Source organism: Porites lutea, chromosome 3 (genome assembly GCF_958299795.1).
Source record: "Porites lutea chromosome 3, jaPorLute2.1, whole genome shotgun sequence".
Classification (NCBI taxonomy): Eukaryota; Metazoa; Cnidaria; class Anthozoa; order Scleractinia; family Poritidae; genus Porites; species Porites lutea.
The window spans coordinates 50908190-50925265 of NC_133203.1; the positions used below are offsets into that span (position 1 = coordinate 50908190).

The window sequence follows — 17076 nt, forward strand, 5'->3', positions numbered from 1 at the left end:
GGATCTCAAGTCATTTATTGTCATGTTTGTGTGTTTTTATTTAAGGTATCGACATCAAGTCGAGCTTGTGAGGTTCCTAAATCAGTTTGCTGATCCGCAGATGGATATGCCGCCTGGATGGGACAAGAAAGTCGACCAATCAGGACGGGTATTGTATTTTCATTTACCGAAATATTAGTTTATAATTGTGGCTTGCAATGTATTTGCAGTTCCCTTACCTTTTCGTTTTCCCGGGCGCGTTGATTGGTCAAGAAAATTCGCGCCAATTTTAAGCCAATTTCAATAGGCCATTTCCAAGTTGTTCCAAGCCTCTGTTTCAAAGCGAGGCCAAGTGCGAAGCCATTGATTGGAAAGTGATTTTTTATTCTCGTGCAAATAAACCTTTTAACAAGAAAGGTTTTGCTCTTAGCCTCGTTTTGAAAGTGGAAGTTTTTGGAACTCGGAGATGACCTATTTAGAATAGTTTTCCGCTTCGAGCGTCGTCTGCCAGTAACTGAAGAGACAATATACATGCCCTGAGTAAAGTTATCAGGCTATTTGTTCTTCAGATATTTTCTTGTTAACTTAACTTGACGTTTTCTTGTTGCAGCTCTATTTTATCGATCACAATTCCAGAACAACAACGTTCATCGATCCGCGGCTTCCGGTTGAGGAGACGCTACTGAGACGAAACCGATCGGAATCTGAGGTACTACTACTAACTAGCTTTCCTTGTCCTTTGTCATGCTGCATTACTTACTACAGCTTCTTCTATCCAAAAGAAGTGAAGAAAACTTGGCCTTCTTCCTTGAGTTTATTGCTAATATTTATGATGAAAATATTAGTTGTGAGAAGTTTGACATAATTTACGTACCTTTGGACACAAAAGGTGGCAACTAAAGCAATAACAAGCTTTGGTCACATGACCATAATTTGTTACAGTGATACAAATGTGCCAGAATTGACTAAATTGTAAAAGTAATCACCTGAAACTATGGAGGAGCATCAAAGAAATACAGAAACGTTAAAAGGCTGCATGGATGGGCAGAAACTGTACACAAAATTATGCGTGGTCAAACTAACCGTTAATTCATATTATATTTACTCGCCTGTAGAAGGCGATAACTTCCATAATGCTGACTTCGTTTTAATGTTGTTGTTTTTGTTTAGCCTTATCGTGGACGTCTTCCTCCGTCCAGGCCCCCTCCACCATTAAGCCCGCCTCAGACGAGCACACATACCACCACACCCCCCATGAGTGAGTTCTCATCTTTATTGTAATAAATAAATGATTAAAATGAATGCTGCAATATTGATTGGTTAATTAATACCATGCACGTCATACGTGGATATGTCTACACGTGAAATCACGGTGTCAGGAGCCCATAACCCGGAGCGTTCAACTGCCATAAATTCGCGCAACGGCGTTTTTACAAGTGAGTTTATTTTTAGATAAGCTTTTCCCGCGAAAAATAACTGTTCCACGAGGTCAATTCCTCCATCTGATCGTCGTTTAGACTGTTAGTAGCTCGCTTGGACCTTTTCACAGTCGGCTATTTCGGAGATGATTTCGATTCAATTCCCTTTGCGTGAATTATGCGTTGTCGTCGATGAAGAAGACGTCCTGGCTAGGTTTTGCAAATCTTGCTCTGAACTGCTGGTTTCCGTGTAAATACTGAAATTGTCGCTTGAAGTACTGTCAGAAGACTCCTCTGAAGATTCCTCACGTGTGTCCGCCATGTTTTTTTTTTCAATGTGAAGGAGTTGTCCCAGTTACGTACTAAAAGTTTATCATTGATGACGCAATTGCTAGTGATTGGTTTTTCGAAAGAAATTCGCGGGAAAAGCTTATCTAAAAATAGACCTACTTGTGAAAACGCCGTTGCATAGGCGCAGTATGGAAGTTAGACGCTCCGGGTTATGGGCTCCTGACGGTGTACATCACTTGTCGTACTGTCAGTATTTTTCTTGTTTTATGTTTTACTTGTTTTACCAGCTTTTCTTGACACAGGCCTGCCCAGAGGGAATGGGCACGAACGGGACTCATGTCCCATGCAAGGTTCAGGGCGGAAAAACGTAATGAGCATGCGTCAACTTTTTTGCCCAGATCCCCAGACCGGGTTTGAAAAAATGGCGGGATTTCAAATATTTTATTGCCTAAAAATAAAATGTTTCCACTCATACCCTGGAAAGAACCGGCAATTTGTCTTCAAAAGTTGCAAGCTGTGGTTATAACCTTGTCGTTTCTTAATTTTCTCGAAGAATACCTCATGGTAAAACGGACTTTAACGACATCAATTTCCTTGCGTTGTACTGGAAATGTGTATGCGTTGGTCCGATTGCATTCACAAAATGTGTTCATATAAGGAAGTTCCTGAATATATAAGGTCCGGAGCTCCACTGTGGACACAAAAACAATATATCTTTGGACAGTGATTTGCCCAAAAAAATTAACGCTTGCCCACAATGTGTTTGAAGTCACTGAACTTTGTCGCACTCGAGCTGATATTTTAAAACCCTTGCTCGATCGGACACTCGTAGTTTCGCAGATCACTAAAATATAAACAAAATCCTCAATGTAGAAGTTATTGCGTTTATACGTGGGCAGAAAAAAGGTCAATCCTTATCCAGCAAAATTTTCCAAAAAGTCGGTTTCTAAGTAACTATATTTTTTTTAACTTGCTCGTTTCGCGCAGATATATAAATTTTGCTTTGTGTTGTCAAGTTGAACACGCATAACATCTGTCAAAAACCTACGCGTAAGTGAATTTCCTTCAAACAAAGTTAAAGTTACATTATTTCAAAGACTTCTTGCTGACAATGAAGAAATAAATTTTCTGTACGAAAACAACCTACCTAAAGATCTTAAAAGCAAAAGATCAGTTGCTACTTGGCAGCCAAGCCATGATTCACCATTTACAGCTATTTTAAGCTTAACTGGTCCATGCGAGGGTCTTCGTTTACTAAGTAAGCAAATTAAACTCAGCCGATCATTAGAAAATACAGAAAATTGCACATAAGGGTTTGTTTTGTTCGCCTCAGTCAAATCCAGCTGCAGAAATTGTTTACGGGAAAAGAGTCAATTGTTTTGAAGTCACTGCCGGCAGTGGTCGTTCTCTACTTCACAGCGAGTGAAAAGGACAATTTGTGTACAGAAAGTTATTCTTATAAAGAACAGAAACTTTCACAGTGCACTGGAAAACAAAACCATGTAATGAAAAATGAAAAGAACTCCGACTATTATTACTTGAGCAACAGAAAAATGATCTTGAGTAAGCTTGCTGGCCTTCTATTTCCAAGAAAGTTAAATAAGCGCACAAGTTTGTTCACTCTGATGCGTTATAGCAGCAATAGGGTTCTTTGACTGAAGTCAAAGATAAAGCTGATTCTGCCAAGGTAATAAATCTGGGCATGTAAAAAAAGTAACCGTAACTATATACTAATAACAGAATACAAGCGGGCTTTAATTCAACCCGGCGAAATCAACTCATAAATTAATCGGATGCACAATCACAAAAAATACTCGCCTCTTTAGAAATGTTCAAAACTTTTTATTCCACCTCAGACTGACAGAATGATCCGTTTTTCCTTTAACGTTGGTTGTTCTGAATCCAAAGTAATTTTCAAGCGACGAAAAAAAAAGCAAACATGTCAAATAAAAATGCTTTAGAGGGAGCAAACGTTCGCACCTCGTGCAGTTCACTCAGAACTCTAGCAACAAACAAACACAGTGAACCCACAGAAAAGCCCGCCTTGAGCCTGCGATAAGGGATGCGCAGAGGCTTGCGCAGAACGTTTTTCCGCCCTGAACATGCAAGGTGCCATTCCTACCCAATCCCACAACCCGTAAAGGTTGGCCACAAAACCGGGCTCTACGTCCCCTACTCTTTTCGAACAGTGATGTGGGTTCTTTTACGTCCCACATGAACCAGATAAGTGAAAGAGCTGTGAGACGGGATCTACGGTTTTTTGTCCTTATCCGAGAAGACTAGAAAGTCATTTGCAGATGTAATTACAAAGGCAGCACTTTCTTCTCAGTTATTTAAAGACCCTGAGTGCTGGTCCGGCCGGGATTTGAACCAGCGACCTCCCGCTAGGCGAACCGGCGCTCTCCCAACTGAGCTAACCAGGCGGCGGTTTTTTAAATGAAGATATGATCTTTCCAGTGGTAATAGCAATTTAAGGAATTGCGAATTAACCGGAAAAAATTTTCGGGACTTCAACGGGATTCGAACCCGAATTACACGTATAGAAGTGGTTTGTGACAGTGTTTTAGGAAACTCTCGGCATTTAAGGCCGTGTTTTGTTTTGACAATTAACCTACACATTTATTCTTCGCTCCCACAAGTCTCCTATGGCTCAATGGTAGAGCCATTCTGGACAAGAAACCAGAAGGTGCTAGGTTCAACTCCTGTTTGGAATACCCCGAGCCGCCTGTTTCACTGACTGAAAAAAACATCTTTCTCAGTGATGTTCTCTTTTGTGAAGCGGGTTCATTGTAATACGGGTGTTGCTCTGTAGCATGACTTAAAGTTCGGGCAAGTATTTTTATACCTCTGCCATAAGACCGGGCTCCAATTCCTCGTCGGAGGAGCACATTTGATTATCGTTGCTTGTTGTGATATCAAGCTATGCTGACAATTGAATATCTTCTCCCCCTAGCTTACAACCAACAAGTCATTGGATTCTTGTCTCAACCAAACATTGATGAAATACTTAAAAACAAGTTCCAAGGTTACAGCTCAAACCCTGCATTAAAGTGAGTATATTCGTGAATTCCAATTAATGAAGGGTGCAGTGTTTTGACCATCATTTCCCACAGGCAACCTCGATTTTAACATACTTATAATAATGCTCAATGCTTGACCATCACTTCCCACTTTCACTAGAGCTAACGTGAGACGAGTGAAAACTGAGGGCGAGAGGGCCCTGGGACGACTCTCAAGTAACCTCGATTTCAACATGCTTATAAGGTAATGTGGTGTGAAACTTTTTAACCGTAATAGCCCACGTTTGAGACATGTATATTAAAATTTTAACATATCTTCGTGGCTTTCTGGTCATTTTTCCATTCTCTATTTTCCAATTCCCCATAATACACTCTGTTTGCCCCCCAAATTTTGCATAAACCATTGTTTTTAAATGCTCCTGGGAGTATTGCATTTTCCCAAGAGCATTTTAAGACAATAAGTTATGCAAAATTTGGGGGGCAGACAGAGTGTATTATGGGGAATTGGAAAATAGTCAATTTATGTTTTGGTTTTCTTTGCGCTTAAGTCTTAATTCGGGGCATTGCGAGAAAATAGAGTCTTGAAAAATTTGTAATTTCGTCCATAAAGCCTCGGAATTTGTTTTTGGATTTTAATGCATCGAACGTCGGCTATTGAAAACTCAATGCAGTTTTTAGAAGCGCACTATCTTTAGTCAGCGGGTACTAAACAGTGTCTGGCTTTCATGTTTATGAACTGATTATTTGTTTTTCATGATTCAGTGCTATACACGAGGACGTTATATCATATGCTCCTGTTGACCTTGCACAAACAAGTGAATCCTTGCGACCTACGTCACCAACACGTCACTTCCAGACCTCTTCTGGAACACGGTCAAGAGCAAGCTCGAGTGAAGGAGCTCTTAAAGGTTGGTATGGGTCGGGGGCTGTGCGGTAATTGCCCCAGGAAGCCCATCTAACGAAACTTTATACTTTTTCTCTTAGTTTCTAAAATTTCAGGGATTTAAACGGTAATTTTCTTCAAGATTCATTTCCTGCTGTAAAAAAGACAATATGAGCGGGTTATTTTAATTTTTTCTTTTTTTTTCTCTCTCTCTCTCTTTTATTCTTCCCCTCTTTTCTCATTTTTCTCGCCGATGAATTTGGCCTTCGCAAAGCGCATTCCACCCCCCACCCCACCACCCTTGCGCTAGCGGTGTCAATTCTGTTTTATATGCGTGCTTGAGAAATACAAGATCTGTGAAAATGCTAGTTATTAAAGCAACATGACAACTTGTTTTTCAGTTAGCAAAATAGCCACCTTTTTCAAGCGAGTTTATTGAGCACAGAGTTTGAATTCATTTAGTACAAATCTCACACCATTGAGATACTCCTAGTGAGGCCATCAACAGCGCAGCACTCCTCCATTGAACTAGACTTTTTGCGGTTCTTATTCCCAGGACGTGTTGGTTTTGGCTTGTCATCGTTGTTTCTATGACAAAGTTTTTTTCTAGATAGGGGTGTCCTAAGCAAACCTATTTAAGCTCTGGGAAGGGAATTGTCCAAATTTGTCTTGCCTTTGACCTCTTTTAGCATTGGTGACCCTACCAGCCAGAAGCTGGTGATACTGGTGGCATAGTTCTCCAAGTCACTGCGCCACGCAAGCCACCACGCCTCAGCATTAATGAACTATGTGGTGATGAATTAACAAGTAGATGTTAGCACTCCTTGAAACGACTCATATATATCTTAAAAATACATTTTTTTGCCCATTAGTAAATCTTACACATTGTTAGTGAAAATTTCAGCAGTGAACAGTGGTACTTATTCAGGTGGTTGTTGTACAGTTCTTTGTTATTTTTTAAACCAGGTGCGATGGCGGAATCTCCGGCTAGTTCCAGTCCTGCTCCCTATAAACGCGACTTTGAGGCCAAAGTTCGTTCATTCCACCGTCAGTTGTACCATAAAGGATATGGTCAAGGACCGAATAAAATCAAGTAAGTAAACCAGACACCCTTAACAATAACTCTAAATGTTCACCTTGGAAATTTGTCCATCTTATTGATAATTTATTGGCAAAACAAGCAAGTGATGTTCAACGAGCAACTGACGTCTGTTATGCCGGGTTTTCATCTAACTATACTCTCCTATGCAAACGGTCTTTTCCTTTTATTGTTGAGGAAGGTCATTGCGTGACGAGTTAAAACAGCGTTTGCAGGGGAGGCTATATATCGTCTTTACAGCATTTCCGGTTTGATCTGGTGTCGCTAGTGACCAGAATCTAACTTTGTTTTCATATTATCTTTTGTAAAACGAACATACTGGTCATGACTATATAGAAAATCGTTTTCGAAATCGTACGCAGCTCTTAACAGCAATTAGTAAAACCATAAATAGCTGTTGTATTTAGTATTCTGGGTGGCTAAGTGAGCTGCAGTCAATAGACATGCTACTTCGTCGAATGGTGGGTGGGAGGGGGGTGGGGGTTGGGGTGGGGGGAGTTACGCGGCAACATATAAAGATGATACATCTGGTACTTTCCTCGCTTCGTATTCTCACCATTTCTACACTTATTACTTTGCATTTACAGAATGAGTATACGTAGAGACCATATATTGGAAGACGCTTATGATCAAATAATGAAGGAGCCTGCACGAAACCTGCAAAGAAATCGCCTCGAAATTCAATTCACAGGGGAGGAGGGGTAAGAAACGATAGTCGCCTGTTTTTTTGTTGTTGTTGTTGTTGTTGTTGTTTTCATACGAGCTGTGTGAAGCGAGACAAGCAGTCTAGGGAGGCAATTGTAATCAGCTCGTTTGTCCTAGACATTCCCATGAACGAAGAGAGAACCCTGGTCCCTTGGAAAGTGGTTGTGCCTTAGGCCCCGCGCGTCACGTGTGTCGTGTGATGCGAGTTCTCGCGAGGGACGCTCGCGCTCTAAGAAACGACCCTCAGTACCTAGTTATAGCAGCGTTGATCACTTAAACTTAATGCACCCAGTAAACCCCGCTTCCCTAACATCTGTTTTGATTTTCAGTTTGGATTATGGTGGACCCGCGAGGGAGTTCTTTTTCCTGTTGTCACGTCAAGTCTTCAATCCTTATTATGGTCTGTTTGAGTATTCAGCTAACGACACCTATACTGTTCAAGTTAGTCCGGTCTCGCTGTATGTCGACAATTCACATGAATGGTAAGCAACTTTAATATAATTAACTTCATTACTTTGAGCACTTCCTGCTGGAGAAGTAACATTATTGTATTTTCATAACACTGTAAACTAGAAACAATTTCATCCTCTTTTTTCCAGGTTTCGGTTCTGCGGGCGAATCATTGGGCTGGTGATAATACATCAACACTTGTTAGATGCTTTTTTCACGCGTCCGTTTTACAAAGCTCTGCTTAGAAGGTAATGTATCCATTTGTTTAAATTAGTGAAATACACAAGTAACAGAATTAAGGAAGTACAGAAACACAGCTCGTGTTTTGGCAGACGTTCGTCTTACCGTAGCCTACCGCATAACCTACAGTCGAGCATAAAGATACCAGTAGGCAACGAATCTGCCAGCATATCCCATGTTTCTTAACTTGGTCATTTCTTTACTTTATCCCTGAAAGTTTTAAGGTAGTACTTTTTCTTCCTCTTTATGGTGATTTTATCTGTGTTATTTCAGTCTCTGTGACTTGAGTGATGTTGAAGCGATGGACTCACTTTTCCACCAAAGTATGACCTGGGTCATGGAAAATGACATCACGGGAGCGTTGGATTTGTCTTTTACCGTCAGTGAAGAGATCTTCGGAGAGGTAAGATTTTTTTACTCTCGGGACACGTATTATGGGTGGACACAGTCTTCGTCGAGTTGGTGAACTAGAGTACTGTACAGTAATAGACGCCGTCTTCCAGTGCAAATGTTAAGTGAATTCAAAGATAAAGCCCTGTTCGTTAGTTTAGAGCACGAGGAAACCACATGCAGCATTAAAATTTGAAAAGGCGTGTAAGCTGTTGGAAGAGCGTGTGAGTAAGCTCTCCATTTGGGGAAGACGTGAGAGGTCACGCGAGAGCAGCACGCGTGCGAGGGGCAGGGAAAGAATGGGAAAGCCAGGGCGGGGAAAGCTCTTCTTTCCTCCGCCCCTCGCTTCGCTCGCCGTAAATGGAGAGCTTGCAAGCAGGCTAATGTTGGAAGTCAAGTACGAGATGCCAGCGAAAGCATAGCTACTCGAAGCTTAATTTCTGAGGGTAATTTGACGTTTTATTGTATCAGTGAAAAGCGATTGTGACGGTTGTAATATTTATTTTTTTTAAAAATTTTTTCCTAATGAAAAGTACAGACTGAAGCCATGCTTTTCAATTTGCCATGCTAACTGATTCATCATCACGGTCGTAGGTCACCGAGCGTGAGCTGGTTCCGGGCGGTAAGGAAATGGAAGTGACAGAGGAAAATAAACACGAGTATGTTGAGCAGATGGTGAGATGGCGAGTTGAAAGAGGAGTCGCAGAGCAAACAGAGAGTATTGTCAATGGATTTAATGAGGTATTATACTCTTGGGCAGTGAATTCTTTTTAAGACAGACACCGCTGGCCTGAGTACCACTGAGTGTTGTCCTGTTGAGATGTTCGTCTTATTCAGAGTCGAGGAAAATAATTGGAGAACGCAGCGACTCTTTAGGTGCCTGATTTAGTTAGCCTGTGAACGCAAACGTATTTCCGGTCGTCGCCCCTCTCCACCCAGGGAAGCGACGACCGGAAATACGTCTGCGTTCGGAGGCTAGATTTACGGAGTTACCTGTGTTTATTAGGGTTGCCAACACTCTACAATCCTTTGAGAAGACCTCCCTTTGTAACATGGCGAGACCACATCAAGGAATTTCTCTCAAACCCACAGTTGCTAGAACATAACGTAAAGCAAGAAAACTTTGGGTATTTAAATGGTCGCATGTCAGTAATTCATCACTTCTTAGACGTATTTCTTATTGATACACCCACTTTGAAATTTTCTGATCGAGGATTTGTTTTATGGTAAAAGTTGCTTGCAGAAAACCTGGAAAGAGGTTTGAAATCAGACAAAGCGCGCAATCAAAGCTGTTGTACACTGATGTGGACCCCAGTGATAAAGTGTCTTGTTTTTCTGTCTTTAGGTTTTGGATCCTAAACTGATTAATCTCTTTGATGCACGCGAGTTGGAACTTGTTATCTCTGGCACAGCAGATATCGACATTGAAGACTGGAGAAAGAACACAGAGTATCGGTCAGGTAAGAGACGTTCATGGTACTCCATGTATGTAAACATCGGGTATTACATGTAAGTAAACCGCATACAGGACTATTGAAATGAAAACCCAGTTAGGTGGGATATGATCATTGGGATGAGTGTAGTCCTGAACAGTACTGTTGTTGACAGTGACTGATGTTTTGACAGCCAGTGCTGGGTTGTCGAAATTTGAATTCAGAATTGAAGCCTTACAAGGCAGATTCAGTTTAATCTTTTTTTTTGTCTACAAGTTAATGATTGCTCTGAAAGGAATAAAGAAAAACTAACCCTGAAAATGTTTTTGAACAAGAGAAAAAGAAACACGAAGTACAATTTAACCCTGTGTTAGCCCTTATCGTCCTTAGTACAATTGGGTGCCCTGTGCTTTAGTCATCCACCTAGCTATGAAATGACTCCAGGGTTTCTAACCATGCACTATCTTATTGACCCCGCAGGGATTTCGCTCAGAAGGCGAAATCCCGAGGAGGCACCCTAGCTAAAGTAAAACCTCTTAAAACCTCGCTAATTGATAACCGAGGTCCATTCAAGCATGTCTTCTTTTTTAATGTAGGTTACCATGGCAGTCACAAAGTAATAAGATGGTTCTGGAAAGTAGTGAAGTCATTTGATAACGAGCAGAAGTTAAGACTGTTACAGGTTTGTTTAAGGCCATTTCAAGTTTCTAATATCTTGTATACTTAACTATTGGATGAGGCTGAGTATAATATGAAGAACAGACCAGGGTGCTTTCCATGTAGGCAAAATTTCCGGTTCGACCGGTTTGAATGTAAATGAAACGCGTGGTTCGACCGGAAATTTTTCGGAATAAACGGATGACCCTTCGAGGTATAACACTTTTTCCGTTCCAATCGGTTGGAACAGAAATTCTGGTCCATTTGCGCAATTCTCCTTCGGCCGAAGGCTGGCGCCTGGACTTTTTTCCGCCTTTTCCAATGTTTGGCGGTGAGCGTTGATCACGGGCTGTCGCAGGTTTTCTTTTCATTTCTTATCGTATCGTGCAAAATGGCATCTGTTCAAAATTGTTGTGAGCTCTGTTAGGGTTCAATTTTCTTGAAACGAAACAGCAACAAACTGCCGCTATTTCCACCATTGCCAAGAAAGCCTTTCCATTTGACCCGGAAGATTTCCGGAATTTTCAATCGGAAATTTTCCCTAAATGGAACGCGCCTCGGGCACCATCTTGAGTCTTGGGGTTACAAATTACAGTGATTTGTGAAATTGTCCACCATAGCACCAAAGCCTGGACCTCGTTTCATTGTGTAATCTGTTTGCTCGTTGGATCAGAATGCAGGAAAGGTCTATTATGCAGATCGAGAAGGTGTTATCTACTAAACCGGTCTATCCTGTTCCAAGCGTTCAGATAGTGGGAACGGGACAAAGAAAAGTGAGCAGGAAAACACAACGACGGGGTTGGGGGTGGGGAGAGTGGGCGAAAGAACCTCCTCCCTCCCTCTTCCCTCCCCCCCCCCCCCCCCGCCTCTATTTTTTGTGCCCCACTCTCCGTTTCGCGCCACTCTCCACCATCTGAACGCCCGGAACAGGCTAACTGAGGTCGAAGGCCGAAGCGGATAACACCTCCGAGCTCGGAATAATTCTTCATTTCATACGAAAGCCAAATTCAGTAATTGTGTTAGCCTTCATTCAAAATATTTCCAAACCCCAAAGAAGGTTACCACTTTGTAAAATTCCTTTTTTAAAAACGTTTGCCTGCTCCTCAGTAGTTTCAGGATAATATTCTAGTCGAGTGTAATTTTTGTGTATTCTTGCTATTTTTGAGGCAGTAGGTGCCCTACCTCGTCATCTCATAACATGTAAAATCTCCCTTCTTTTAATCCAGCTCTTCCTTGCGCATGCCCGCCCAACAATACAGCTAAGTAACCGCGCCTCTTTGTCAGGGTGGAATGTCTTAAAATGGCGGAAAGAAGCATTTTAAAACTCAGTATTCATGCAGTTCCATAGTTTTTCAGTGTTGCGGACATGTTCACAATTGCTTCCCATCTTAAGATCCCTTTGGGACTTTTCTCTCAAATTTATAAAAGAAAAATAGAAACGGAGAAATATTTTGGGTGAATAATAACTCGTATGGCCGTTTTGTGATGTTTCCTTTTCTCCATAACCTTCCCTCTATTTGCTAGTTTGTGCACATCACCAATAAAGCAGAAGTGTTGACCCGTGTTTTGATAATGTGGTATGACTAATATTTGTTTGTAAAGAAAATTTAGACATCGGACATGTTATCTAGCAACTATTTGGGTCTCTTCTCTCTTGATACAGTAAATTCTTTCGTCAATTACTGTGGGCAAGATAAGATGTTTGGATACAATATTTGGTCGATTTTTCCATTGTTTTTTTCGAGACATCCGATTGTTTATTGTTAAGGTTTGTTCCCTCGTCACGTTGGGAGCTTTTCTTACCTTCCCCAAGGTATTTTAAACAACTGTGAACATGTCCGCTCGCTGACTAATTATGGAACTGTATAAATACTGAGTTTTAAAATGCTTCGTTCAACCACTTTCAGATATTCCCAACTTTCTTGGAGATATAAAATTTCGGAGTAGCAACGAAGTTCTGCGTATTTTACGGCAACGTTAAGTCTCAATATCGTTGTCTTTTAACACTTCGGGTTTGAGGATTTCAATCGAAAATCTTTCAGTCTTTCAAGAGTAATATTTAGGTTAGGTCGTGCAATTGAGGCGTCAGTCATGTCATTGTAAGTAGCAAAGCAGGCACCTTACTGTTAAGTGCTGGCAGCAGTCAAAGTGTCTGTAACCATCCTGAATTATATTCTTAAAGATTTTTTTAAAAAATAGCAGTTGTATTAGCTTAAGTATAAAATGATTTTTGACAATAAACCATTGCATTATATTATATCATATTCAAATAATCCTGATTAGAACTAAAGTTCATGGGAAAAAAACCGTCATAGTTTTGCTGTTTACTTAATCATTGTTACCAGATTGCTACAGTGAAGTACCTATCCATGAGAAAGCGAACGTTTAATTCTCTGCCCAGCTTATAGAGCACCTGAGACTATTATGTGTTTATGTTTTGCCTGTCTGCAGTTTGTCACGGGAACCTCCAGTATTCCTTATGAAGGTTTTGCAGCTCTGCGAGGAAGCACAGGACCCAGAAAGTTTTGTATCGAGAGATGGGGAGACTACACAAAGTTACCCAGGTGAGATATCTTCTGCGAATGACCTACAGTGCCATTCACACATGTACAAGGGTCGCATGCGTTTCTTAATGAAAGCCAGGTTAAAATTCGTTTCGAAAAAATGTTGCTTATATCTTACACTTTTTTGTTAACGTCCCAGTCCAATTTTAATTAGCGACAAAAGCACGGTCGCATTGAAAGTACTTGTGAAGTTTAATTTCACAAAAGATTCATGATTACGTTTGAGAGCAACGTCAATATTTGCTGCCTATATTATAACGCAAGCATTCCTAAACTGCGGTCAATGATCATTCTTTGTTGCCTCCTGGGAGACTTTTCATGGTTTGATTTATAAAGCAATATTTGATTTTGTGTTTGTTGACCGTGATAGTGTATTAAACATTGGGTTTAAATATCAAAAGTTACCCTCCCCGGCGCTACGTCAATTACTTATTAAAATGCTGCGTTTTGCCTTAATAGCTTAACGCCGCTGATTGCACAACAAATTAAAAAAAGAAACTTAAACGTCAATATTTTGTAACCTGTAGAATATTGGATCAGCACTCTGCGTCAAGCTCCCAGTGAACAAATTCTTCATTTAGTTGTATTGATTGTTAGGCAGTTTATGGCAGCAAAATTAGTATTAATACACCTGATTCTTGGTCTGTCTCAAAAGCAGGGGGGTCTATAAGACCATTAAAAATCCGGAAAGTCTTATTTTGTGCTATTACCCTCTCCCAAAGCGCTCCGCGTGTTGAGTGCTTGGAAGAGGGATTTTAAAAAAAAACGTGATAGACCCGTAGGTAGATAGGCAGACAGGCAGACATAAACGTAATTAAACGAACTCTTTTAAGATGGGTCTCTAAGTCAAGCTCCGTCACCTGTAAGTCGGCTATCACTCTCTTAGTGATTCCGGATGAGTCTCACCTAATTATTAGCAATAAAACCTTGTATATTCGCACATTTTATATTTAGCCTGGGACCAGGCTCTGCACTGGGGCAAAATGGGAGGGGGGGGCGGGGAATCGGCGAGCGAAGCGAGCCGAGCGGTAGACTGGCTCGCTTCGGTCGCTTCGATTTTTTTCGCTGCTTCACACGTTTCTGGTTTTTTCCCCCACTGCAGAGCCTGGTTTCAGGCCATTCTTATTCTGCTAAGCAAACGTTTCCGCGCGCAAACGGAGCGTTTGGAGTGAGGAGAAGGCGAGAGCGCTTGGTACAGGTAGACACTTGACCAAAGTGGCTATAAAGGCCTTCTGACTGCTGATAATAAAATACTATAAAATTAAGCTATCGATCATTCTAGCGCTTTGTGTGTTTTTCTCTAAACAGCTATTTTGCTGCGGCCCATCGACAGCGATTGTTACACCATATTCTTTGCCGTTGTGCTGAACAACCTTTCCAAGAAAAAACCTCTTAAACACACTTTCAAACTTATATACGGGAATCTGTTTCCTGGAAACTTTGATAAAGTTTCTGTTTAAGGAAGACATAAAAATAATATACAAAGCTTGTATTTTACTCGGTATTAAATAGAACTAAAGAGCTAAAGCGGCTTGTTAAGGATTAATTAGGGCTACCCACACAGTCTCCATAGTGAAGAACGCTTTAACTTCGGCAAAATTACCTTTTATTCTTATCAAGTTATGATAAAACTTGCTCGAATTTTAGTTATCTTTACTCATGTTTACTTGCGGGTTATTAGACCGTTATGTATTTCCAGCGAAGGCAAGAATAACGCAAAAACCATTGTTAGAAGGCACGGCTGCTCGTGGGGTTAAGTGATCGAAGAGAGTTTGTGTCATAGACATACATGTGCGCATTTCTTATAAACTACTCTTCTTTGAATTTTCAGGGCTCACACGTGTTTCAATCGGCTGGATCTTCCACTTTATCGTTCTTATGAAGAACTACTGGAGAAGCTTACCTTTGCGGTGGAGGAATCCGAAACGTTTGCTATGCAATAATCTGACAGTGAAATAACTGAAGAAGTTGTGTATAAACTCGTGTATCTGGTTACTCACCACAAATGGGTTTTCTTAAATATTTCTACAATACTTAGCTTTGCGGTTACGTTTTATTTTGTGGTAACCGGTTTACCGCAGTTTTTGTGCCCTGAATGCGAAACCTCAGAAGGAAAAAAAATAATCTCCTCTGCGCTTAGTTTTATTATCAAAAAGTTTTGTGCGATATTGAAAAGTTAGAATAATTAATTTAAATTGAAGTAATTTAACATTTTCGTGGAGCGAAATGTTACGTTAAAATTAAGATGAAGAATTATTTAAAAAGGTTTCGTTAAAAATCAGATACATGTTTTGTTGCTGGTAGAATGATAATATTTTTTGGACGAATTCGGTGTTAGCGATTCGTTCGTTGTGTAAATAATCTCACACGTCTGTCCCTAATTCTCCAAAAAGGGAATAGCTTAGTGGATAGACATAACATAAAGAACACAATGATTTTTTATCCCTTATATCTCCAGAGAGTTCTAAACGTTAAAATTTAAATCCTTATTTCCATCGTGTAAAATTTTGAAAAAGAATGCTGCCAACGAGGTTTTTAGTTTCAAATGGTTGCAGCGTGGTCAGTATTTCGTCCACAGAATAAAAAGTGAGTTCTACTTGACATGAAATGAAAGAGTGAGTGATAAGTTAACTGAATGACGGTTCATGCATTCGCCGTCTTTTGAACGACTTGGCTTAGAATCGAGCCTCTTCCCTTGTGTTATTGTGGTAACTTTAGAGTCGCTTCGGAGAAACCAAAAAGGATATTTTGCTAAGTTTGTTTCTATCTTTGAAGGATCTTTTGAAGCGTAGGAAATGCGTTTAAGTATGGGCGAGGTATGGCGTGGACGGAAAAGTGAGATTATTTGAATAAATTTATCTTCTAGCAGATCAGATATGAATCATTAAAGTATGTTCAAAGAATCCGTACAAATCGTGGGTAGCTGTCTTGCTTACTCATAACAATTTGAGGTTAAAGGGGTGATTAATAAACAACTTAGCAAGACATACGGCAATTTCACTCTAAAAATATCAAAATCTAACTGAAGAAAATTCTCTAACCCGCTCAAGGTTCCATTTTGTCGGCATATATTCTCGCATACCCTCCCCTCCCCCCCCCCCCAACATTTGACAAAAGATAGGATCACCTCGCTTTTTACAGACTAAAAATGGTTCTCGCAGGGCCACTTGTCTTTTAAAAATGTGGCCGTTAAAAATATCTCGATATCTTGGCTATGTATATAACTGTCATTTAGGAATGCGCTTAGTTTATCTTGAGTTCATAGACGGTGTGTATTAATTGCGCTATGCCCCATGCGTGCAAATTTATGCACGATGAAATGTATTTAAGGTTTTTTTTTCTCGTAACAAGCGTAAGTGGAAATGTGATTCTCAAAACATTTTCGGCAGTAAAGAAGAATGCTGGAAATGTAACAATCATTTTCCTGAACTGGAAGATGTATATCAGAAGAATTAGATGTAGCGACATCGTCACTTAAAAGAGAAAGATCATGAAACCTTTAATTTAGAACTTCTCTCACTAAACTGTCAGTACAATTTTTAACCATATGAAATAAAAAAAGGTTATAGGATTTTTCTCTTTCTCTATGTTTTGTATTGTACGTTTAAGTACCAATAAAAATGAATTGCTTTTCTTCTGTTTCTCTCCTTGCTTTTGTGTCTTCAGCTTCGTAGAGACGAATTCCTGCATCGATCATGTTTATATAACTGTTTACTGTAATATATTATACTGAGCTGGAGAGGTCTCTTTCCATTTTGAATCAAATCCTCAGATTAGAAATGTTATTCACTAGCTGCCATGTAGCTTTGACTGATGGTCAGTGATTGCAAGCGGCAAGTGTATCATAGCAGTTTAGCCAAAACATATTTAAAGGATATTCTGAAATCGGTAGCAAAACAGTACTAATATGTAACAGAAGCAGAAAGGGTGAACATTAAAGTTGTCAA

The 17076-nt window shown here is 40.3% G+C and overlaps 1 protein-coding gene across 3 annotated transcripts in view; it reads left to right on the forward strand.

The window, feature by feature from the left end:
• The window catches only part of LOC140931404 (uncharacterized), a 32823-nt gene extending 16061 nt beyond the window's left edge, over nucleotides 1–16762 (forward strand). For 2 of the 3 annotated variants that reach the window (XM_073381220.1, XM_073381221.1), the window contains exons 13-28: nucleotides 46–148; nucleotides 590–688; nucleotides 1150–1237; nucleotides 4642–4738; nucleotides 4869–4952; nucleotides 5471–5616; nucleotides 6558–6684; nucleotides 7278–7391; nucleotides 7725–7877; nucleotides 7995–8093; nucleotides 8359–8488; nucleotides 9070–9216; nucleotides 9821–9935; nucleotides 10505–10590; nucleotides 13017–13129; nucleotides 14961–16762. In XM_073381220.1, coding sequence (XP_073237321.1) covers nucleotides 46–148; nucleotides 590–688; nucleotides 1150–1237; nucleotides 4642–4738; nucleotides 4869–4952; nucleotides 5471–5616; nucleotides 6558–6684; nucleotides 7278–7391; nucleotides 7725–7877; nucleotides 7995–8093; nucleotides 8359–8488; nucleotides 9070–9216; nucleotides 9821–9935; nucleotides 10505–10590; nucleotides 13017–13129; nucleotides 14961–15072 — 1813 coding nt within the window. In that variant the 3' untranslated portion in view covers nucleotides 15073–16762. Of the gene's footprint in view, nucleotides 1–45; nucleotides 149–589; nucleotides 689–1149; nucleotides 1238–4641; nucleotides 4739–4868; nucleotides 4953–5470; nucleotides 5617–6557; nucleotides 6685–7277; nucleotides 7392–7724; nucleotides 7878–7994; nucleotides 8094–8358; nucleotides 8489–9069; nucleotides 9217–9820; nucleotides 9936–10504; nucleotides 10591–13016; nucleotides 13130–14960 lie in introns of those variants that run through there. The other variant, XM_073381222.1, reaches the window with a different exon arrangement.
• The last annotated feature ends 314 nt before the right edge of the window (nucleotides 16763–17076 follow it).